The 26,208-nt window shown below is 33.6% G+C and overlaps 1 protein-coding gene across 1 annotated transcript in view; it reads right to left on the bottom strand.

Moving 5' to 3' along the window:
* Positions 1 to 12,142: 12,142 nt before the first annotated feature.
* CNTN5 (contactin 5) overlaps positions 12,143 to 26,208 on the bottom strand; it is a 1,400,310-nt gene continuing 1,386,244 nt past the window's right edge. The window contains exons 25-27 of the mRNA XM_027581317.2: positions 25,974 to 26,086; positions 17,812 to 17,980; positions 12,143 to 13,303 (exon numbers count right to left, since the gene is read on the bottom strand). Of these exons, the coding sequence (XP_027437118.1) occupies positions 13,200 to 13,303; positions 17,812 to 17,980; positions 25,974 to 26,086 (386 nt within the window). The 3' untranslated portion in view covers positions 12,143 to 13,199. The remainder of the gene's footprint in view (positions 13,304 to 17,811; positions 17,981 to 25,973; positions 26,087 to 26,208) is intronic.

Here is a 26,208-nt window from a genome sequence, read left to right on the forward strand (position 1 = left end):
AAACTGGTAACTCAGCTTTAAAAATGAACATTGTTCATCAGATGTTTTTTGTAGAACAAACAGATGAATGCAGATAGTAAAGCAAAATTATATATTTTCCTCTTTCTGTTTCTGGTGTACCTGGAACACTTTACCTTATTTTCTTTCAATTTAATTTATTATTATTATTATTTTTTTAATGAGACTTATCTCCTAGGATTGACTCAGGGACTCATAGATTAAGGCATCTTAAGAAATTATTATAACCATAATGCTAACTGTTTCTTTCAAAAATAGGATAATACTGCTATATGGTAACTGACAAAATAATAAGGGTTTTCTGCTAGCTTTATAAAATCTTAGATGATCCTTCACATGTCTCAGCTAAAGTATCACTGATGAGAAAATATCTTGGGTGTACTAGCTGCTGTCTTATAGGACATGAAACGTACTTTGAACCAACAACTATATGTGCTGCCTCCCTCAATTCTTAAGTTTTTAATGTGTGGAAATGGAGATTCTGCCTTTTACCATTTTACCTAATGACCACTCTTTAATATTTTGCTTCCCCTTTCTGAGACCTTGGAAGTGAACTTCCCTTCTGAGTGTTACTTGGTTGTTCTTCCTCATCTTCCTAAACTCTGAATTTTGAAGTGCCTGAAGGCTACTAAATCTTTTGCTCTCTTTCTCCTTTAGCTACTCTCAATTCCAAGGTATTCTCATTTAGTCTTATAGTTAATATTTCCTAAATGTTGATAATCTACAAATACATATTTTTAGCCCTGATTTCTAGACCTCTCTTGAGCACTAGACTTTATATCGAACAGTTCCTTTGGCATTCCTACTTGGATATTTAATAGTCACCTAAAACTTAACATGTCTAAAGTTGAACTCTTAATTCTTAACTTCTCTAAACAATCTACTACCCCAGTCTTTATCTAGTAAATGGCATAGTAGCTCAAGATGGAAATCTGCTGGTTTTCCTTGATTCCTCTCTTTTCCTAATACTTTTTATAGAATTCATGAGCATTACTGCTTCTACCTTGAAAATATATGACATGTAACTTCTTTTCCCAATTCCAGGCTGTGTCAGCATTACTTCTTATTTGAACTACTCTAATAGACTTTTCTATGCTTCCACATTTGCCACCACCTTCTACAATCTATTTTTATAGAACAACTAGAGTAATTCCTTAAAAGCATAATTCTATTTCACTCCTTTTTTTCAAACTCTTTATAATAAGATGTTAAAAGTGTTTTGACTGAGTCAATAGCTGTCAGATAGCAAAGGGAGTTAAATGACAGAGAACCTTTAGATATTTCAAAATAGAGAGAAAGCAGTTACAGGATTTTAATATACATTACCTACATCAAGTGTAAAAATTTGAGACAAGAAGACTCATGAAAAGGATTTTTGAAGAGGCTTGAAGAGAACTTGGCTATGAGTACCCCACTTCCAATTATCTAATGAGGGTACTTCAGTAAGACCGTTCAGAGATCTTAATTTGTGATGCATACAGACTTGAGTGAAATTGTAGAGTTGGTTTTTGTTTTTTGTTTTCTTTTTTTTTTTTATAAACTCCCAGATGAGAAATTTAAAGGGCTGGAGTTGGGTAGCAAAGCTGCTGATGCTGGAGTTAAGCTCACTGCTTTGGGTTTGGTCTATGCATGCAGAATTCAATACAGTAAAGGATTTGTGTGTGTTTCACATACACCAGATGTAGGCCACATTGGAGAGAGACCTGTCCTTAAGCTATTTTAAATCTTTCCCAATAGCATTACAATGAGTAATGACGCGATTGGGGGGGAAATAACTAGCCAGAGGAAAATGCACTGCTCACAATACAGAAATTGGAGTCAAATATACCCAGTGTGTTCTCTGAACTCATGGAAGTGTCAATGAGAAAAAGAATGAGCTTTTTTTTTTTGCATTTTTTAAAATTTTATTGTTATGTTAATCACCATACATTACATCATTATTTTTTAAAATTTTTTATTGTTATGTTAATCACCATACATTACATCATTAGTTTTTGATGTAGTGTTCCATGATTCATTGTGCATAACACCCAGTGCTCCATTCAATATGTGCCCTCTTTAATACCCATCACCAGGCTAACCCATCCCCCCACCCCCCTCCCCTCTAGAACCTGCTAAGCTCAGAGAGCAGAAAGTCATTTTACATTAAGTGCTAGTTCACTAAGAAGTGTTCTTGTTTTTTCCTTCCCACTACCACCTCTTTGAACATGATAGGGTCAGAAGCACACGTTATAAAAAATGGAAGGGAGGAGGGAGTTAAAGCTTATATCAGAAGGAAAGAGGAGAAAACCTCTGACAACCTTCTTGAGCCATAGATTTCTCATTTACCAAAGGCCTCAACCAAGGATAAAGAAGATTTTTAACTTTATCATCATCATCATCATTATTATTATTATGATCATCATCATCCAGCATTATTGATATATATCAATATAAAGATATTGATTATATATATTATTGATATATATCAATAATGTTGGGATGATATATATATATATATATGATTGTATTGGCTATTCTAGGTCTTTTGCCTTACCATATAAACTTCAGAATCAGTTTGTCAATATCAATGAAATAATTCACTGGAATTTTGATTGAGTTTGTATTGAATCTATAAATCAATTTGGGATGAACTGACATTTTGACAATATTGAGTCTTCCTGTCATAATTCTCCATTTATTTTGTTCTTTGACTTTGTTCTTCAGGTTTTTGTAGTTTTCCTCATATGAATCTTATACCTATTTGTTAGATTTATGCCTAAGTATTTCATTTTTTGGGGTGCTAATGTAAATGTTATTGTGTTTTGAATCATAAATTCCACTTGTTTATTGCTGGTATATAGAAAGGGTGTTTAACCCTGGGTATTAACCTTATATCCTGCAAACCTGCTATAATAGCTTATTAGTTCTAGGAGTTTTTCATTGGTTATTTCAGATTTTCTACATAGACAACCATGTCATGTGTGAATAAAGACAATTTAAATTTTTCTTTCTTAATATGCATACTTTTTGAAATTTATTTTTTATTATGTTATGTTATGTTAATATGTATACTTTTATTTCCTTTTCTCATCTTATTGCATTAACAAGGACTTCCAGTACAATGTTGAAAAGGAGTGGTGAGAGGAAGCATCCTTGCCTTGTTCTCAATCTTACAGAAAATCTTCTAGTGTCTCACCATTAAATATGATGTTAACTATAGATTTTTTGGTAGATATTCTTTATCAAGTTGAAGAAGTTATTCTATTTCTTATTTTGCTGAGAGTTTTTATAATGAATAGGTGTTGGATTTTGTCAAATGCTAATTCTGTACCTATTGATAAGATTATATGATTTTTCTTTCCAGCTTGTTAGTATGATGAATTACATTAATTGATTAGTGAATGTTGAACCAGCCATACATACCTAGGATAAATCCCACTTGTCATGGTGTATAATTCCTTTTATATATTGTTGCTTTTCATTTGCTAATATTTTGCTGAATATTTTTACATCTGTGTTCATGAATGATATTGGTATAGTTTTCTTACAATATTTTTGTCTGATTTTGAATTAAGGCTATGCTAGCCTCATAGAATGAATTTGGAAATATTTCCTTAGCTTCTATCCTCTGGAAGCGATTATAGAGAATTGGTAAAATTTCTTCCTTCAGTGTTTAGTAGAATTCACCATTGAACCCATCTGGGCCTGGTGCTTTACATGCTATTAATCATTGATTTGATATCTTTAATAGAAATAGGCCTACTCAGATTGTCTATTTCTTCTTGTATGCACTTCAGAAAATTACATTTTTCAAAGAATTGGTCCACTTCATCAAGGTCATCAAATTTGTGGGTATAGAGCTGTTCATAGAATTCCTTTATTATAACTTTAATGTTCATAAGATCTATAGTAATGTTAGCTCTCTCATTTCTGATATTAATAATTGTATCTTTTCTCTTTTTTTTTCTTAGTTATCCTGAGTGGAGGCTTATTGATTTTATTGATATTTTCAAAAAATCAGCTTTTGGCTTTGTTGATTTTTCTCTATTGATTTCCTATTTTTAATTTTATTGATTTCTGCTATAATTCTTATTATTTATTTAAAAATTTTTTTTGCTTCTTTTGGATTTACTTTGCTTTTCCTCTTCCTGTTTTCTAATGCAAAAACTTAGGTTACTGATTTTAGATCCCTATTCTTTTCTAATATATGCATTCAATGCTGTAAGTTTTTCTCTAAGCACTGCTTTTGCTGCATCCAACAAATTTTAATAGGTTGTATTTTCATTTTCATTTAGTTAAAATATTTTTAAATTCACTTGAGATTTTTTTCTTTGCTGCATGTGTATTATTTAATATCCATGTATTTTGGGGCTTTCAGTTATCTTTGTTATTGTTCCCAGTTTAATTCTATTGCAGGCTGAAAGAAAGACATTGTATGATTTCTATTCTTTTAAATTTGTCCAGGTGTGTTTTATGGCCCAGAATGTGGTCCATCTTGGAGCTTGAGAAGAATGTGTATTCTGCTGTTCTTGGATCATCATCTATTCTCTAGATGTCAATTACATCTAGTTGATTAATGATACTGTTGAGTTCAACTATGTCCTAACTGATTTATCTGCATGCTTGATCTATCCATTACTGATAAAGAGGTGTTGAAGTCTCTAACTATGATAGTGAATTCATCTGTTTTTCCTTGCAGTTCTTTTTGTTTTTGCCTCATGTAGTTTGATGTTGTGTTATTAGGAGCTCATCTATTCTTTTTTTAAAGTTTTTCATTCTTCTTCTCATTTTTTTATTTCCTTCCTTCCTTCTTCTTTTCCTCTGCAATGTTTTAAAGTAAATCTCTGCCATCATACCACTTCACCTTTTTCTAGAAAAATTACCTAAAGTAATGACAATACACTATCACATCTAGCAAAATTAGTATATCATATTTTATCTGGTCCATTCCATTTCCCCTGGTTATTTAACAAATATCATTTATTGTAAATGCTACTTGAATCAGAATTTGAGCAATGTCTTTGTAATTTATTAAATTTCTTATGTTTCATTTAAATGAGAACCCCCATTCCTCCCGTATTTTTTTAGTGATATCTATGAAATAAAATGGCTTATTATGCTGAAGAGTGTCCCACATTCCATATTTGGCCACATTACTTCTTTATGGCCTCATAAACAGATTTTTCTATTTCCCTTGATTTCTGCAACTGATAGATATAGAAGTTGTTTAAATTCAGGATTGTTTTATGAAGAATACTTTATAGTGGTATTATATATTTCATATTACATATGAGGTGATCAACAGCATAAGACTGTCTCACTTGCAGTGATCCTAAAATTAATTAGTAAATTCGGATTGTGAATTCCAAATCTTATTTATTCTCCATGTTTCACTGGAAACATTTTCAAGGTGGACCCTATATCCATTTATCATGACACCATTTGTCTTTTTAACTTCTTTGCTTTCTGGCACTACTAGATGATGCAGGCTTATCTTGTGTAATTCTTGCCCCAGGCCTCAAATCAGCTATTTCTTCAGGGAGCCATGGTTCCCTTTAATAAATAATAGGGACTGTCTCAGGCCAGATTCTCTAGTAAATAGATTTTGGTGCAATCTCAGGGTAGCATGAGTAAAGGAAATAGAAAGTGAGGTAGGAGAGAATGGGAAGCAAGGTAAGATGATGTATACTCAGTTTATTGCTTTATGCTAAGTTTGATGGGGCCACATCCTTGCCAAATACATCTGCATGGCCATGTGGGATGTCTCCAGATAGGCTGTATGAAGAAATTATTTTGGGAGACACCTATAGGAGAGAAAAGAGGGGAGTAAATTCATCTGTTTTGTTCCATCTATCTTTTATTTCCCATTAGTCAAAGTTTACCCCCTGGGAATTAGCTTTTTGCACTTCTGTTCTGCCTCATTTAATACTTTTAAGACTTAGTTGGGAAACCAGATCCTATGCCCTGAACTGTGACATTTGATCTGCACACAAAAGTTGTGAGAAGCACCAGGGCCCTTAGAAGAATGCCTGGTTGGCCTGGCTTTGAGAGGGTCAAGGTATTGGTTGGAATTGAGGGGTATGCCTTGGAATTGAGGGGACCTGAAGGAAGTTAGTCAGTTGGGTGGCAGATGAGGTGGAGCAAGCATCCCAGGGTCTAGAAGGCAGGTGAGGCCAAGAGAAACAGGAGAGGTACATAAGATATATTTGATATAGAAATATGTCAATTTTGCAATATAATTTTAAACATTGAGATTTATTCCTTCAATCTGAAAAGAACTATCCTTTAGCAAAAGGATATTACTCTTAGAAAGTAAAACCTCAGTTGTGTGAGTTAAGATACTGCTGGAAAGCACACGCCATTGCCATCACATTCCATTAGCTGGAACTCAGTAGTTTGTTCACACCTAAATTAAAGAGAGGCTGGGAAGTGTGGTTTAGTTGTAATCCTGGGGAGAGGAAGAAGCAGGCTTGGTGAGTCAGTTTCTGCCACTTAGGTAATGTTTAGCATTGGAATATTTCTTTCTTTTTTAAAAATATTTATTTATTTGACAGAGAGACACAGTGAGAGAGGGAACACAAGCAGGGGGAGTGGGAGAGGGAGAAGCAGGCTTCAGGTGGAGCAGGGAGCCTGATGCGGGGCTCGATCCCAGGACCCTGGGATCAAGACCTGAGCCGAAGGCAGAAGCTTAATGACTGAGCCACCCAGGCGCCCCAAAGCATTGGAATATTTCTAAAATATTGTCTTGATGTTCTCTTAAGTAGTTGTTGGTTCTTGTTAGAGGTTAATTTGTAATATGCCACAAACATTACTGATGAGGGGATCCAGATGTTTGGACAGATGTAGAATTTTTCCTGATAACTGTCATGAATTTAATTCAAAATTAGAAAAAGAATCTTTATTCAATAGGAAATTTGTCATCTCAAAATATTTGTGTTCTGCTATAACTGAATCACATATTGATAAATCTTGGGTTGCTAACTTCTTTTACTGTAGTCTAACATTCAGATCAAGAAGATATTGCTACCTTTCTATAATGTTGGCAATGGCAACATAAGCCATGCTAAATTTGCTTATTAAAACTACAGTTAAATTTTATGTGGTGGAAACCACCAAGTATTTAGTGAATTTTATTTGCATCCATTTAATGTAATTCAATGTAAAATTTATTCTTGCACATTTATAAATAACTAACAATATATATTTTACAAAGATGACTCAGTATTATTAACTGCTACAGAATTAGAAAATGAAGTAGAAAACATTAATGTGGCATGTTATAATGTTTTTCTGAGAACTAAAGTTTTTTATTGAAAGCACAGAAAATTAAAATAGGCCTTATTTGGTGTAAGTTTCCCTTTTTCATTAAAAGTTATCTTAAGAGAAAATCATCTAGTATTTTATTATAAGTGGTAAAGATCAAGACAGAGATATGTCTGTAGTCCCTGTTAAAAGGTTTTAGTTGTATTTCACAGGTGACTATTTTTGCCAAGGAATGTAAAACAGACTTTTTCAACTTTTTCTTATGGAAAATATTAAACTCACACAAATGTTCACAATAGTATAATAAATGTCTACTAACATATCATTCAACTTCAACAGTAACCATTCTTCCATTCTTGTTTCATATATTCTCCTCAAATTTTATTTTAATTGAATATTTTAAGGCAAATTCCAGATATTGAATATTTTTAAGGCAAATACCAGATATCATATCAATTTTACCTGTATATATTTCTGTATGTATCTCTGACAAAGACTTTTTTAAAAAGTAACTGTTAGTACCATTATTGTTTCCTCTTCTTATTCTAATATCCAGTCCACATTCAAGTTTTCTACATGGTCTCAAAGTTGTTTTTTTACAATTGGTTTGTTTCAATTAGGGGCCACATATTAAATTCTGCTGATATTCCTTCTCAGGCTATTTTAATGTGTTAAGAGTTCCTTTCCCTACTTTAAATCTGCATGCCATTTATTTGGGAAGACCTGAATCTTTTGTCCTGTAGAATATACCACATTCAGGATTTAGATGATTTCTTCCTGTAGTCTTATTTAGGTTCTTTTATTCTCCAGTATTTCCTAACCAGCGGTTAAGCCTACAGTTTTTTTTTTTTTTTTTAATTTTTACCCAAATTCCAGTTAGTTAACATTCAGTGTAATATTATTTTCAGGGCTAAAGTTTTGATAAACTCAGGTTCATGATAAAAATTTTATAGCAAGAATATTTAAGACGTAGTGCTGTTTACCACCTATTCTATCATATTAATGTCTCTGTGTCTCCTTTTCAGTGATGTTAAAATCAGTGGGTTTAGATAATGGCAGTCTGAAATTTCTATTGCACTGCTCTTCATCAGCATTTTTAACTAATGATTTTAACATTTACCTGGAATCATTGACTGAGTAAAATTCTTTAATTCTATCATTCCTCTTGAATTTATTACCTGTGATTCTTTTATCACAGCTAATAGTAGAGCTATTCTTCATCAACTATTTGATTTTCCTGAGACACAATTCTTACAGGAAAGGCAGAATACTCAATTCTTGCCCTTTTAAAATTTTTATGACAAATCTCAGAATAATGAATTTTGCATTTAGCAAAAATAACCAGTGATTTGTGTGTATATTAGTATGAAATCATAGATTTGTAGATATTACATGTGTTTCTATCCACTGATGTCATTGTTCTTTTTGAGCTCAAGTTATTCCATCTTTGCTAGTGGGAGATGTTTAAATCTCCACTTAAGTGATAGTCTTTACAAGCACAGTAAGAAGTCCCAGGTTCATCTCATACATTTCCTACCTGAGATCTTAAATCAGCCATTTCTCCAAGAAATGTCCTTTTAATGGTAAATGGAATTTGGAGACCACGTTTTGTGTGCTATTTATTTATTTGTATTATTTTTCCATTAAAGGTGTTCATTGCTCTTCTAGACTTTTGTAGAACAAAGCTAAGAATAGGTTATTTATAAGAAAAAGGTTAAATGAACTATGAATTCATACTGATATTTCTAAATCAAAGCTTACAGGTTTTATTTAAATTAATTTTACAGATGTATCTTGAAAATTCACTCTTCTAATACTTTAACATTTATATTCATATATTGGTTAATTAAAACAAAGTAGTTATGCTATTCACAAGAGAAATGAATGTAGTTAAAAACTTCTTTTGGGGTGTGTGTGTGTGTGTGTGCATGTGTGTGTGTGTGTGTGTATGTGTGTGTTATCCTTGGTGTGTATGTCTCATTAGGAATGTACTGTCAAAATACTGACTTGAAATACTTATCTATGTGGTTGTAATTCTTCTATAAAGAGAAACTTTAACTTATCAAACATTTGGTTAACGTATAGTTATTTTCAATATATTCTATTTATTCTTGCTTTTTGGGGTTGCTTTGTTTTTACCTTTTAATTTAATTTTTAAATTAATGTAAAACATTTATGTAGTTCCAAAGTCAAAACTAGGAAATAAGTACATAGAGAAAGAGCTTCATTGCCTATTTGTTCCTATATCCCATTCTCTCCCTCCTTAATAGGCAACAATTTTTATTAGTCTGTAGTTTAGTCTTCCATTATTTCTTTTAGAGAGTATTAGCAAATAAATACATTTTTCCACTTCTTATACAAAAGGAAGCATAGATTCATTGTTTTGCACCTTGTTTATTCCCTTAATATTACATATTTTTGCTAGTCTTTCTTAGGGATAGATACCTAGACATGTGGTTGCTAGGTCAAAGGGTAAATCCATGCAAAATTTTACTAGTTATTGCCAAATTCCCTTCAGTAAGGTTGTATCAGTTTTTGTTTGAGGAGATTTTGAAAATAAGATTCCCTAGTCTCTGACCTACTGAATCAGAACTCTGAGATTTGGGTTCCTAGGTGATTTATATAATCACCTAGGTGTAGGAAGCCTGTTTTACAGGAAAATTTTAGGGCTAACGTGAAATTAAAGCCAATTAATTGCTCATTTGATATGTCCTAGGTATTGTGATATGTACCAATGAGAGAAATCCTAAGATGAATATAATATAGTCTCCCTTGGAGGATCCATAGTTTAGAGAGTGGAGGGGAAACATTCATAAGCAAATCGTTGTAAAGTCATGTGATTGCTGGTATAACAGAAATTATACATGGTGTATAACTTATACAAATTATACATGGTGCTAAGGGAGCACAAAGAGTGAATAGCTCTATGAGAATTATACCTAGGATAGACTGGGACAGACTGTTTCTAATAAAAGCATAATTATGCATTTAACAAACTCTTTATAAAACTCATTGATGGTCTCCTTTCCTGAGAACAAATAAATCATGAATCTAACCCTAAATTTATCCCATTTGTTTTTTCTTCTTTGTTTGGTTTCTTCTTTGACATGGCTTCTACTTTTTGAATTGAAATCAACATGGACATCTATGGAGATTTTTGAACCTAAAGTCATAACAGCATGCAAAGTACTAACATTGTGATATTTTCAGCATGAAAACACCACCATAATCATGATCATACTGTAGTCTGCATGAAATAAACTCATTCATGTAGCTGACAGGAGAGAAGATAAAAGTCAATAAAAAGAGAATTATTTATTAAAAAGATCTAATGTTACAAGAACAGTACACAGAACTATTATTGACTGTGCCTTCCACATGATATATACCATTATATATAGTATATATACAGATTGTATACAATATATTTAACGGTTTGACATGAAGTCCACAGTACCTTTATTTGGATATGCAAAACATTCACTTTTCATGAAATTTTTAATTATGAGGAGTGTTTTTTCCTTCATAGTTCAATTGACATTATACAAAAATACAGTCTCTTTAGTGATTTAAGACTGTGTGGTTACTATCCCATCCAAAAAAAAGCTCACTCAGTACTGCAGCTGAAAAAGAAGGTACCTTGATAAGGAATGCTGTTCTGCTTTTTACAAAGTAACAAGTATGTAATACATAAGTAGGTAAACATTTAAAACCTTTTTTATAGGTTTATGATGCAAAATACATATTCTGTGCAGGCTGAATAAAAACATCGCTTATCTCTGATTCCTGTAAGAAGACATCAGACATTCTACATGTAAATATTCTATCAGATGTGTACCATCCATCAACTAGTTGGGAATCTTGGTTTATTTGAATTAGCCATATATTGACATATTTATTGGGCTTTGTTTTGTAAGAGTTTCAGTAATAACTTGATTCTTAAAGTTCTTCACTACATCTAGTATAAAACATCATGGGAAACAAAGAAAATGATTTATAATATGAAGTGAAAATTATTGTCTATTCTTTAATATTCTTGCTGCATTTTTTTTTTTCAGGTGCACAGTTTCCTTCTGCAAACTACACCATACTCATGAGAGTTCATATTTTGCCTGCTAAATCATTCATATCCCTCTATCTGCAAAGTCCAGCCTCTCCCACTCCAAAGGAGGTGCTCAAAGAAGGCCACTTGGTTGTTATGATTCACAGGCTTCAATATTCACCATCTGTCATAATTTACCATAATAATCTGTTAACTAAAAATAGTCTTTTAAATCACTTCTTGTTTGTTTAGGGGTGTCTTGGACATAATTCCTCCCAAACAGAATGAGTAACCAACTTAAATTGTTGTGCTGTGGCTCTGAAACCAATCTTTCAGATATTCAGAAAAGAAATTCCAATATGTCCTGATTCTAAAGGGATTAACCTCTAGAGCCAGCAGGGTGAGCTAAATATTGCTTCATTTTGCTTGCTGTTAAGGATGCTCCAAACAGAATTAACAGGCTTAGGTTTTAGAAAAGAAAAGAATACTTTTTGTTTTCATATTAATATCATCTGTAAAACTAGTTTCTCCAAGCTCTTTTTTGGCATTTGACTTTGCAATAACTATCCCTTCAGTCATCCTTCTTGAGTGTTATATGAATGTGGCAGGCGGAACTTCTATATATTATCAAGCAGAAAACTTTCACTTCAATATCCAACTGTCTCGAGTCACTTTGGTTCATGGTGACTCACCAAAATAGCAAATGGGGAACATTTCCCAAGCAGTGTATGGCTAGTTAGACTAGCTGAGGCCCTGTACTGAGGCCATGTTTCCAGAACTTAATTAAAAAAATCAATTTATTCAAGAGGTCCTTTTTATTTTAATAGTTGGTAACATTTTACAAGTGTTATGTGATGTGTGGATGTGTTTAAAAAATCAAAATTCATTTGTTATGCTTGAAACATTTTAATTCACAGACTATATATGTATGCATAATTATTTGCACAACAGATTTTAATTGTCCTTAAAATTATTGCCAATTAGAAGAAAACCGTGAACTTAATTCAACATCTATTTTGGCAGTAGGTGGGAAAATGGGAAAGCTCTGTCCTGTATTAATTTTGTTTTCAAGTTAGCACCCTTCGGAACATATCAGTGACTGCAGTTTTTAGTGACCATATTTTTTGTGACTTTAATCTTTTGTTATTAAAAATAAAGATTTATTATATTTGCAGCTAGATAACATAGTAATTAATGAAAAACAATAGCACTTAAATTCATCTGGACTCTCTATTTACCTTGCACTAATGTGAATGGCTTATTCCCTACCCTAATAACTTGCTCTAGGGATGCATATAGAATAGCATATTGGCAAATTTTGCTATTTCGCTATGCAATAACACAATAGTTTTCAAAAACAAACTTTTGTGTACTATTCTATAATGGATCACACAACTGAAGTACTTTTTTTTTTCATATCTTCTACCAGCCTGTTAATTGGGATACTTAGCCAAAGGGAAAATGAAAAACAGTAGACTCAGAATCTTTAGCAAACTTTTCATTCTCAGTTTTGTATTTGTGTTTGAAACAGATCTGCTAGAGACCACTTACTTAACAAATGGATGGCACACACTCAGGGTCATCATATATAAAATCAAATTCCAACATATTACAAAAGTAAAGAATACATTTGACAGAAATTACCTTTGCTTACAAAAAATTCATTACATACAATCTGCATATTTTATTGGACCAAGAACTGTCCTCTCCATTTACAAAACCAAAGAGAAACCTGATGGATAAGTAATATTCCCCCCAACCTCCTATAAGTGCACCATGTGTAGTCCCAGATTTTTAAAGCTCATCTCAGGGTCCTGGGTCTCCACTTACACTACACTCTATTCACCGCTATTTTCAAGCTAAAGCAAAGCAAAGTAAGATAAGTCTGCAGTTTTCACCAAGAGGTTGAGGGAATCATCAATGCCAAGAGCAATGTTACCGATGATGAAGATGGGGAGAGTGTGTGGAGGGTCGACTGGGCACTAGTGATTTTCCCACCTGTGAAAATAGAGAAGCATTAAATGGAGCTAATTATTTTGATTTTGCTTGAATATAGAAAGAGTTGTTTTTAGGTATGTAAGACAAAGGAGTGCAACATGGGTTTGTTTCTGATGAGAGTGTACTTATAAAACAAGACATTGTATAGGGCTCTCAAAAATTATATGGAAGGCAGAATTCTATATGGAATACTGTACTGAAAGGCTATGTCACATTAAAAAAAAAAAACACATCTACTCAGGAGATTTAGTGTAATTTTCACCAATGATAGAAAACATCCCAAATTCCAGGTATGAACGATAAAATGATTTCTATAGTGTATTGTTCAGGAAAGGGAGCAAGAATAATTAGCGAAAGTTTGTGGCAATAAGAATTCATAATTCAATTACTTCAGTCAATGTTTGAATTCGATAATAAAATTATTTAAATTACTTAATTTACTTATGGGTTCTCCATTGATTTGTTTCGGTTGAGCAGGCTTAAATTCTAGATTCTCACACCAAACTCGGCAAAGGAAGGAGAGCCATCTTTCATTACTCTTAACTATACCCAGGAGAAATTATTCCTTCTTGAGAACAAAATATTGTATGCAGTTAATGTATTAAGGTGGCTGTTTGATTAAACACACTGATCTGAACAGATTAGTTTGAAGTAGCTTTGATAGCTCCACATAATAAGCTCCACATAAACTAAGTACTACCCTTAGATCTAACTCCAGTTAATGGTTCCTCAAGTCTGAAGTATGATCATCATGATCGATATTTAATGAATGCTTACTAAATGCAATGCACTGTACTGAGCCCTTTATACATATTATCTCATTCAATCCTCACAACAGTAAGTAACGTTTTTTCACCCTGTTGCAGATGAGGGAACTGGAGCTTAGATAATAGGACTTGCTTAAAGTCATCAAGATGGGATTAGTGGAGACAGATGCTCTTATGATTGGCCTTAATTAAAACCTTAATGATGGATTAATCATAAAATAAAGGTACCAACCAATTTTTGGAATCATCCTTCTGTCAAGTTATCTTCTCTGGCAAGAGTTGAGTGTTAATGGGATCTGGCTGTGATTTTTGTTATGGAAATAGTGTCCGAATTTTTTCTCCAGATGTTTATTTAAGAGCTGGGGGGTCATTTGTTTGGTAATACACACACCACACACATAGCAGCAGCAGTGGCAAATCTTTCCTTTGAAAATCTTTATATCTAAGGCATTAATAGAACTTTAATCAACATATTGGAGAATGTAGCTTGTATTTCACCTTGTACAAAAGGAATTATTGTGAAGTGCATGGCCACATGTGAACTATAAGAAAGGCATGATGACAAAGCTTCACTGGAGTGGTATGTGCATTCTTAATAAATAAAAACTGTGAAAACGTATTTTCTATTTATGAGAGTGGCTGAGTCCTTTAAATCGACTAGCATGACACTTTTACCAAAACATCTCATTTTCAGGATGCTAAGTAGGGATTATATCTCAAATTTCACAAAGAATCCACAAAACAAAAACATTATTTTGGTAGAGCAAATCAAAACAAAACACAAACAACATTGGACTAAGTTCTAGTTCCACTTGCAAAACCAACTAGCTATTTCACTCGAGTGAGTTGTTGAACTTTTTAGGGCTTTTGGTTTTTGGAAAATGATAGAATGAAACCAATTGTTCATTTTCTATAGGTCTGAGATAGACAATATTAAGAGTTTTCATTTTATTAAAACTCAGAAAATGGATTGCGCTAGCCGTATTTTTTTAACTAAAATATAAAAGTTGACAATTTGTTTTTCATAGAATAGAAGTTGAAACACAGTGGGAGAATCAATGTCTTTATAAATACTTTCAAACTTGGGGCTGATATTGTCCAGATGATATTTTATAATCTGGTTGTCTTAGACTTGACAAGAACCTTGAGGAGTCAGAGAATAATAGAATACTTAGAAGTTGCTAGAAGGATAAAATAAGATAATATATGAAAAATACCTAGTGTAATACCAAGAACATGATCATGGGTCAATAAATTCTCATTGTATCATTGCTTTTAGAAATTTGAGACTTATGATGCAAGCAGAGAGTTGCCATCTTTTTCGCTTTTCAGAAATAATCTTCAGTCTTTCAAGGTGCTCTTGAAAATTTAACACCCACATATGAACAGTTGAATTGTAGTAATCAATGTAGAGAAATTATTACCTCTCTTGCACTTGAAGCTATACTTTTATAAATGAATCATAAAGTGTATTAAGTTTTAGTGTGGCCACAATGTATTTAAATTCTTAGGTTTTTTCACCTGAATTTCTGAGAAATGTCAGATTTCCTATAGTTTATGTTTTTTTATTTTTAACTTTTCATTTTGAAATAATTTTAGATGCACCAAGAAGTTGTAAAAAAAGAGCAAAGAATTCATCCAGATTCCTTAAATGTTTGTTTCATCATTGTTGTGTTATTATTCTCTCTAAAAATACATATATTTTTCCTGAGTCACTTGAAAGTAAGTTGCAGACATGATGTACATTTACCTCTAAATACTTTAATGTAGAGTTCTTAAAAATAAGACATTTTCTTACATAGCCACAGTACAATTTTTTAAGAAAAGGAAATTATTGATATATATGTTATCTAATCTAGACATTATTCAAATTTTATCAACTGTCCTAATTATATCTTTATCTCATCTTATATTTTTCTGTAAGAATTTACTTGTCAGATATTATGTAAATAACTTTTCCTCAAAGCTTCAGTCTAATTATTTTCTTCCTTATATTTGCCTTCTATCCCACTTTGTGGCATCAAAAAAAGTCATATGCAATGCTTCTGGTCTTAATCCAAATTGATAAATACGTTGAATGCAACAAAGCCACACACAGAGTCCTACAGGATATCACTGGATACTTCCCTTTAGGCTGACAATTCTGCTTGAGAATGATTACTCAATAAATAAGCTCATAATTGCCCATTAATTAAATGCACATTAAACATTTTTTATTCAAGAATTCAGGGAAAATTGCCTAATATTTTCTTAATGAGAGATTTGTATACTTTATTAAATCTTGTGTTTTTTTTTTTCTGACTACCTCAGTGAAATGGTTACTCATTTCTAAATTGATAACATTTCTCTTCCTTTAATTTCCTTGCTGGTGTAATAACGATGGTAGTGGTGAAGATACGTGGCCTTGGAGACAAGCACACTTGGGTCCAAACCCTGGTTCTTCCACTTAGTGTGATCTTAGGCAAGTCACTTAAATTTTCCCCTTAAAATATGAATAATGTCATCTTCTTCATATAATTATTACTAAGACTAAATAAGATGATGTATAAGACTTATGACAAATCCTAACACATAATAACGGCTCAATAAAAGCTAGAAATTATTAATACTGCTAATAAAAACTATAAGGCACAAATAAGTTCCAGTGATTTAATGTACAGCATTGTGATTACAGTTAATAATACTGTAGTACACACTTGAAAGTTGCTAAGGGAGTAAATTTTAAATGTTCTTACTACAAAAAGAAATGGCATCTCATTGAGGTTTTGATTTGGATTTCCCTGATGCCGAGTGATGTTGAGCACTTTTTCATGTGCCTGTTGGCCATTTGGATGTCTTGGAGAGGAAGAAAAGGGGAGTATGTCAGAGGGGGAGACGAACCATGAGAGATGATGGACTCTGAAAAACAAACTGAGGGTTCTAGAGGGGAGGGGGGGTAGGGGGATAGGTTAGCCTGGTGATGGGTATTGAGGAGGGCACGTTCTGCATGGAGCACTGGGTGTTATGAACAAACAATGAATCATGGAACACTGCACCAAAAACTAATGATGTAATATATGGTGATTAACATAACAATAAAAAATTTAAAAAAAAAGAAATGGCAGTTATGTGACGTGATGAAGGTGTTAGCTAATGCTATGGTGGTAATAATTTTGCAGTATATAAGTGTATCAAATCAACAAGTTGTATACCTTAAACCTACAAAGGGTTACATGTCATTTATATCTCAATAAACCTGGAAAACAAACAAAAAATGATACTCAATAGAATTTACAATTTACTCTGAAATCAATAAAGATGATCCAAATTTAATTTTAAGGAGCAGTTCCTTTAAGCTCTTCTGTACCCCATTCTCCATTATTTAATGATAAAGGTAATCAAGGTAATAGAGAAATAGGTATGTTAAATTTGTGCACTGGCAGTTTAAAAGCAATATTGCAAAGCCCAAATGGCCAGCAAGGTGCTGCTTGAGACTAGAATGGACAAGGGAATTTCCCAAAAATAAGCGCATTCTAATGAAACATTCTAATGAGAAATCCTTTCTAGATTTATAGAAATTCCTCAATTATGGACATAAGGGCAACATTCCTATTAATTGGAGGATGGTATGGAAATCAGAGTGAGAAGTGAGACCCTTCCGAAGTTTTCACCCATGCAATCCATCATATTAATTTTGGTGAGGTTTACACTATTTAACGTTGTTGGTGGTCATCACATTAAGCCTATTATGTCAAAACTTACCTGAATAGGATGGTACCCTGATTTGGGAACTAGCTGTCCCATCCCCTCCTTCACTGTATGCTCGAACTTCAATAATATAGACTCCGGCATCTGGCAGTGGTACTGCTGCTTGAGGTTTCTGTGTTTCAATAACTTGACTGTTGCTGTGCCCCTCTTGCCTATAAAAAACCTGGAAATAATAACAGAGATTTGAACATTTCATATTCAAATGAAGATTCCAAATCTGTATTAACTGACTACCATATGTCACATTTTGAGCTAAGGAAGCCTATGGCTTTGACAGATATGTAAGTAAATGCAATGTATGTGCTATATGGAGCAGTGGAAGTGTACATAAGATGCTATGGAAATATAGGAGAGAGAGAGTTTAATTCTGTCTGTGGATTAGGAAAGGCTTTTCAGAAGAAGTGATGCCTGAGTTAAGTATCTGAAGATGAGTGGAGTTTACCAGATGGAGAAAAGGATGAGAATTCTAGGAAAAGATAAGAAAAACAAAAATACACCTAAGCGATGAGAAACCATAACATTAGGGTATGGGATAGACAGAAGACATACAGGGATGGGGATACATGAGACTAGAGCAGCAGGTAGTGAGGGGGCATATCACTAAAGTCTTTCATTCTTGATTATTGGAATGAATAGTATCCTGAGGGAGTACTCACAGCTGTCATCTTCAAATTCAAAGGACTAAAGAGATAGTTTGTTAAATATATCAACAATCTTTAACAATGTAGGAAATCACTGAAAAGTTTAGTGTTTTTATTTACTTCTGTGGTTGTTTGCTTTTCTGTGAACTGGCATTTAGATACTTTGGATAGTAAAGTCTTTTTGACATCTAGATGTCCATTGTACTAGAATAGAACATGTATTCATGGCAAATGGTTTCAGAATTACAAATTAGAACATAGAATTATCCTGGGGCGCCTGGGTGGTTCAGTTGGTTAAGCATCTGCCTTTGGCTCAGGTCATGATCCCAGGATTGAGTTCCATATCGGGCTCCTTGCTCAGCAGGGAGCCTGCTTCTCCCTCAGCCTGCCACTCCCCCTGCTTGTTCTCTCTTGCTCTCTTGCTCACTCTCTCTCTCTCTCAAGTAAATAAATAAAAATCTTTTTAAAAAGGACATAGAATTATCCTATGTTTACAAATCAGAAAGCACAGATCATAGGAGTTATGCAATTTATACAAGATCATGTGGCTAGTTAGGGAAGAAATTGCATTAGAAGGTTAAAATTCTGATGATCAGTTAACAGCTGCTTCAGAACTATATTATTTTGTTTCTACTTACAGACCTGGATTCAAAACAATCTCCTACAAACAAAATTAAACAAAACACAATCTCCATATTTCTGTCTGGGCAAATTTGGTTCCATTATAGGACCTGGTGCATGGTAAACTTAAGAGAAAGCTACTTCTGTTGCCATCATTGTTCATTGTCAATGGTCAGTATTTCAATTGCATCATAAAAGATACCTTAGGAAGTTAGATAAAAATTTATGTTTTTTCTTATAAAAATATGTTTTGAGCTTGAACTAACCTACAGAGAGGGAAAAAAACTTTAGTAGAACATTCTTGTGATATATTGAAACCTGCCTGTACTTGATCTCCCTTTTGCATTCTGGTAATAAATGGTGCCTCCCTTTCACTTTTCTTTCACAGATTTAAATTTACTTCAGGGTCTCAGGAGAGAAGTAACTTCTCTCTAAAAGTATTTAGCATGTACAATAATTGTATGTATTGAAATACTTATAGGGAAGGAAGCCATAGCCTCAATGTAGTCGCAAAGTGGTAAGAGTATCATCAAATATTTATTGGGCATATCATGTGGGCCAGGCACAGTGTTATATATTGGGGATTCATAACAGAACAAGACCACATGTTCCTGCTCTCATGGCACCTGCAATATAATAATGGGGACAGATACCAATGCAGGGAAGTGTAATAGGAAATGTATTTGGTGATATAGCAATTCACAGAGTAGTACTTGGTCAAGATTTGGGGAATCAGAAACATTTCTCAGAGCATGCCTACAGCAGGTTCTTTCAGCTTAAAAAATGACAATTGTATCAGAATTTATGCTTCTTATTTTGACTGTAGCAGTGTAATGAATTAGAATTCTGATCATCCACATGAGGTAATTAGAAAGCAAATTGATGGCAATGGGGAAGTATGTAAATTGGTGAGGATTGGCAGGGGAGTGACTATTTTAGAGGACATTGTTATTATGGTTCAATAAATTACAATTCTTATGACAAAGAAAAATGCAGCTAGTAATGCGTATCTGATGTTGCTGTAAAATCCAGAGTTGAAGAAAAATTTGTGGATCAGTTGAGGTTTGGAAACAAAAGGTAAAAGCAGGAAAAATACCAGTTAATAGTAGCAAAAGGAGTTTGAGATTAAATGTGGCTTTTACCAGTACATCCAGGGAGGTGTGATGTTATGAGTCAGTAATAGGTATACTAAGTGAAAAGATACATTAAATTAATGTCTTAGGTGCTTGAGAGAATCTTGGCTCATCTTAAAATCCTGATTTAGTAAAGATGAATGAGAATTAGAAATATGAGAAGGTTAAGGACTTATCAAGACATGTCAGAAATAGTTATTGACAATAAGGAGTCCAGGGAGTACTGTGAGAATCTGGACATTTACAGAATGGCGGTTGTGATGACAGCTATCTTTAGGCATAAAGGAAATTGTATTTTCAAGACTATCCTCAAATTCTACTTAACAAGCTGGGAAGAATGAGTTAATCAAATAAGTGATTCTAAACAAAAAATTAATGTGGTACTGCAATTCTGAAAGGCATGATCTGGAAACAGCTAGTCTATATTGATGGTAACACAATAATGGTGTGAGTAGGCTTAAATATATAACAGTAAATTTTTGCTGGTTTTACCCATGAGTGCCCCTGAGAAGGATGGATTCTTTTAAAGGGAAGGCCTATGCAGCACCTGAGCATCTTGGGATCTTGGGAATAGTCAACAGGGACATCTGCTCTTCATAATGGAAAGTGAGGAATCTGAAGCCCCAATAGCAATAGGAGGGTGAGAAGTCAGCAAGATGATAGAAGCAACATGAAAAGAAGTTGGGGAAGCGTTAAGCACCAGTGAGAAGCCACTGACTGGAGGATGGCCAAAAGCACTTTTAAGAACAGGACTTTCTATGGGCAATTTTCGGATATTTGCTTGTATGGTGTGCTTTTCATTCTACCTGCTCCCGCCAACATTTCTATCAAGTCTACTTTCTACGTGTATATATTTGATATTATATAAGCCATTTTTGTTTCATTTGAAAAAATATTTTATCATAAAAAATTTCAAGGAAAATCACATGTAAGAGGATAGTATAACTCATTATATATGAGTCGTTTTAATTTGTGGGTATCACAAGAAAGAGGCTGAATCCCGTACATGGAGTGAATATAAGATGAAGGAACAGCTGCAAGATACAGGAAATCAATGAGACTAGAATGGCCAAAAACATTAAGCTCCCTCGAGAAGCTGGATAAATATAGAGGTGGTCTTCAGAATTCTGTAGGGTGTGGAATAAAATATCAACCCAAGCGTACCTATATCTCAAGAGTCTGGAAGGCCCTGATATCTAAGTTGAATAAATAAACAAAAATTTCTGTCTACATTGATGGAACACATTATAACCAGTAAACTTTGAGCCTGATTTCCCCCCTACTCTCCCTGGCTCTGTAAACAGGCAGAAAGTAGAGGTAAGGGGGAAAGATATATGGAGAAAGGGTTGTATATCTAGGAAAGGTTACTTTTTAGTTGTAGCCTAGAAAATAAGACCTTATTTTTATTTTTTTTTGGTATGTAGCCTGAGGCATTGTCCTGAATTCCTTCTGCTTTTTTTTTTTTTTTTTTTTTTTTTTTTCTGAATGGATAAAACTTTCACTCAGTGGGAAAGAGGATATTTGCACAACTGAAAGTATAGCTTTTGGGCATTTCATATTTATTTTCCCTTTCACTTGGGCTTAAATCTACATGAGAAGAATAAGGTGGAGATAAGATGGTTGTTTTACTTTGTAATCTTGGTAAACTTCTTTCATAATATAAAGAAAAAATTTCTTCATTCTCAAGATTATTAAGGAGAATTATGGCTGAATATGCTTTAGTCCACAGTTTGTTATTGGCATTGGTATTTCTTTAGGAATGCCAGTAACAGATGTGCCAAAATTAAAGACTCTACATACAGACTTCACACTAGAGGAATTAAAAAATGACATTTTCTTCATTGAAAAGCATTTATTTGGGAAAAATATATTGTTAGAAAAAACTTATTTGAAGTTTTTGCTCCATTTTCCCCATCACTTATAAATAATATATTAATAATATAGGTGGCTTTTTCCGATTTGGGAAATGTAACAAAAGAAGAGAAAGGAATAATAATGGACTTGAAGGAGTTATAAATATACTAAGTAAACTCCCAAATTTGACTTAACTTTTCAAATGGGAGTTATTTTATTTGAATGAGAATAATTTGTAGCCATATCTTCAAGGGACAATCTTTCCCCAACATTCTTCTGGTTCTTCAAGCTTCTAATTCTCTTACTTTTTAATGAAAGCTGTGATGTCTTGAAATTATTGCTATTAAATCTAGACTTGTTAAACAAAATCCCAGAAGTTCAGGATCTCTTGGATGATCTCAAAAAGCAGTAAGAAATTTCACAACTAGGTAATACTTAAAATTTAACTGAATGGATTTAATTTTAATATGTCTCCCCTGATACAACCATTTATGGCTTGATTCCATCCTTCTTCCACTATATTCTTGGTCATTTTTGAGGTCTCTGATAAGATTTATGATGAGGAGACCTCCTTTATCTTCTGAACACCTTGCACAAAATTTCTCATCATATCTTTCTCTGTTAACATTTTGTCCTTATATATGTTGACACTTCAATCTCTGAAATTATGTAAGGAAGTAAGATCCATGCTTCTTAGAAAATGGATTGGTTGAATGTCAAATTCCACTATTTTATCTTACTCTTTTTGTTATTTTTAAAGAATGATTTCAATCCTGTATTTAGTATCCTAACTGTAAGAAAACAGTTGAGTGTGTTATTTATGGACCAAGTCTGGAGAACAAATCTATTTTTCTCCATATTTATCACTTTTCAATCATTTTTACAATCTGGAAAACTTCTAGATGAAGACTTTTCTGAGTTCATCTACTTTGGACTTAATATAAAAGATGGAATACACAGTCCTTGCATTTTAAAACCTCAGGCATTGACTCCAAGTTCCCCATTCTCAAACTTACATACCATATACATTTCTAGTGATCTCTTTTGCTTATAAAAGTAAAGTAACTTGGCAAAGACAAAGAGTAAAAACAAATTTACTTCTCTTTTTGATATTACAATTAATTGTGGAAGCTTTCTCTTACCCTGTTAAGCAGGACGTCCTCTACCTCAAATTGCCTCACAGATAGAGAAATAGAGAAATAATGTGCTGACTTGTACCTACTTTTGTTAATCTTCTGTACTGCCGTATGCTATTGTGCTTAAGAGGTGGCCCACTGTTATACTGGTATTCTTGGCCCAGTGGTTAGGTCACTCTTGGTCTGGCAATAATTTGGGGGGACATAGTAGAACTCAAAGAGGTTTTTTTCCCCTGAGTTTCATGCTCAGTCTTGGCCTCTCCATACTTGGGTGAACCTCCATCCAAATGGTACAGTTCTTTAGTTGCAGTGCAGATCCTTGCCTAGGCTGGAGGAGTTTTCCACAAAGTCATGCTCAAAAAGGGGGCTACAAGCTTGTGTTCTCTGGGTTACAACACTGTAGTTTAAATTTGCAGCTATTGTTTGTAATCTCATTCCTGGCTCTTTGTGCCTGTGTCAGGAGGAGCTTTCATCCTTAGCTACCTGCTCTGTGAAAACCAGACTTTCCCAGGAGAATCCAGGCTCTGTGTTAAGCCGCAGTCATTAGTCTAGTCCTTTTTCCCTCATGGGGCCCTTTGTGACATTTCCGCCAATAGGTCTCTCATTGGGGATTATCCTGTTCATTAGAAGTTCTAATAAGATTAGTCACAAAAGAACAAGCTTTGAGGTCTCACTCCATTTGTTATCAGCAGACTCCTTTCTTAGGATGAGATCTTTCTTCTCAAGGACATAAGGAAGTATAACTATCTCAATGAAGTAAAAGAAAAAAAATCATCTATCAATGTGTACCTACTTGTCATTAACTTACACAACTAAGATGGAATATGCTAGTGATTCTTCCCCCAGCAAGAAGGTATTCCAAGGTAACTTCTGCTGTCTTCATTTAGACAGAACTGTCAGGCAACTTTCAAAGATCAGTTTCTTTTGTTAAAATTTCACCTAACCAGATATTCTCTTCTCAAAACAATTAGAATAAATAGTAGCTATTTTTAGATCACCTTCTATATGCTAATAGCTATGAGCTATTTTACATAAATTATCTTATTTAATCCATAAAACAATCTTGTATGATAAATATTATTTTATTGTTATTTTTGCCATTTTGAAGTTAAGAAAATGAGACTCAGAGAGATTAAGCAACTTGCTCAGAGTTACACAACTAGGATTTGAATGAAAGTCTGACTCAGAAGCCAGTGTTCTTTTCCAACTACACTTAACAAACGGGAAGACCATGCTGGAAAAACACACATCTGATAATATACACTTATGAGTAATTGCATAATATACTTCTAGCTGGGTTAAATTAATTTATTCATCCATTCTAGAAACATTGGAGATAAAGTGATGAGAGTTTCTGCCGTCTATCACATATAGTCTGGTTGGGGAAACAGCCACATATAAAGAGGAAGAACAGTGACAGAGGTAGATGGGGTAATTGTGAGCAAAAAGAAGGATTACCTTGTTTGGGAACCCTATGCCCAACCTCACATATTCTTCAGGTCTTATTACCTGAGAGGTGCCTTACTCTGACTGTTTCTGTCAGATGGCTGTATGCTTTCATGTAGTTCTAACTTGTTTTCTACTTTGCCTCTCTAGTTTGGGAGTTTGTTTGCCATAGTTCTAATGATATTAGATTGGTTCTTGGAAGGTATATCACCATTTATGGCCATACTGCTACATCTAATTATCGAAGGTATATTTGCCTTAGAGGAAAAGTTGTAAGGACATGGTTATTTGGGTAAGGGCATAGAAGAAGGCAAAGGGAGGGGTATAAAAAATGGCTCACCTGCCCTCCCCAAAAAGATCAAATTCAATATCTCTGAGGATTAGAACAGATTTCAGTATGTATGTTTGAGTAATGAGGGTGTCTGCCATCCATACTAATTATAGTCTGTAAGAAATAATATAATTTGTGTCTTAAAATATGATTAATGGGAATTACTTACCTTAAAAATATATTTCATTTATAACTTCTTAAGTTTTTACCTTCAGAATTTTAGCATTTTATATACAAACTACTGTGTTACCATATCTGTTAATTGAAAAGCCACATAGATGATGATTTGCAGTCTAAATATTATTAACATGCTTAAAATTTCTGATATAAATAATATTCAGTGTGTGGTTCTATATGGAGTTTAAGACAATAATAAAATCTGATGAAAAAAGAATTTGAAATTCAACCAAATCAATACATAGATCACATATATTTTAAAATTAGAGACAAAGTTGTTTTTCAAAAACAAACTAAATGTTTTCATATTTCCAGCTCTCTTGCTGGCACATTTCAGGATGACTGTATGTGAAATGCTATATCTATTTTGGAGTTTGCTATCTCTCCATGGACTCTTCCTTAACCCAGTGTGCTGGCCTTAGCATTTCTTCTTCTTTTTTTGCTAATAGTCTTTCCACCCAAGTTAAATTATCCAGTCTTTGTCATCTGCCAGAAAAATTTGTCTTCAGGGAGAAAATGCTAGGGCTCTCTCCTTAAGTGCTGATGGTCCTGACACTGCTTCAGGGAGCCATCTTCATCCTGTATTCAAATTGTTGCTGCTTTTCCTACTCATTCCCTTCCTATGCCTTGAGCAGTTAAAACTGATTTTGACTGTCTTGGCTTACCTATTGTGGGAAGCTTTCTTCTAAGTTATAGGTAGAAAATGATTAGGAAAAACAGGTATGTTAATGACCTTTTATGCCTTATAATTGTACATCCTCATAATAACAATTTTCAAGATGAGTGTCTATACAAGAGAGTGAAGAAACATACTGACCTTGTAGCCCATGACTTCAGATTCATTGGCTAATGGTCTGACTGGTTCCCAGCCCAGAGAAAGCTGAGACCCTTGCTGTTCCCACCTGAGATTGCTGGGTGCTTGACTAGGGGCTGCAAAATAAAAAGTGAAAGTGAACAGGCAAGGAGTCTTAAATACATTTCTTCACTTAAATCTTTGTATTTCAATCTTTTCTTGTGTGTGGTAGTTTGCTGGCACCATAGGCTTCTTTCCA

This window comes from Zalophus californianus, chromosome 11, assembly GCF_009762305.2.
Source record: "Zalophus californianus isolate mZalCal1 chromosome 11, mZalCal1.pri.v2, whole genome shotgun sequence".
In the NCBI taxonomy this organism is placed as follows: Eukaryota; Metazoa; Chordata; class Mammalia; order Carnivora; family Otariidae; genus Zalophus; species Zalophus californianus.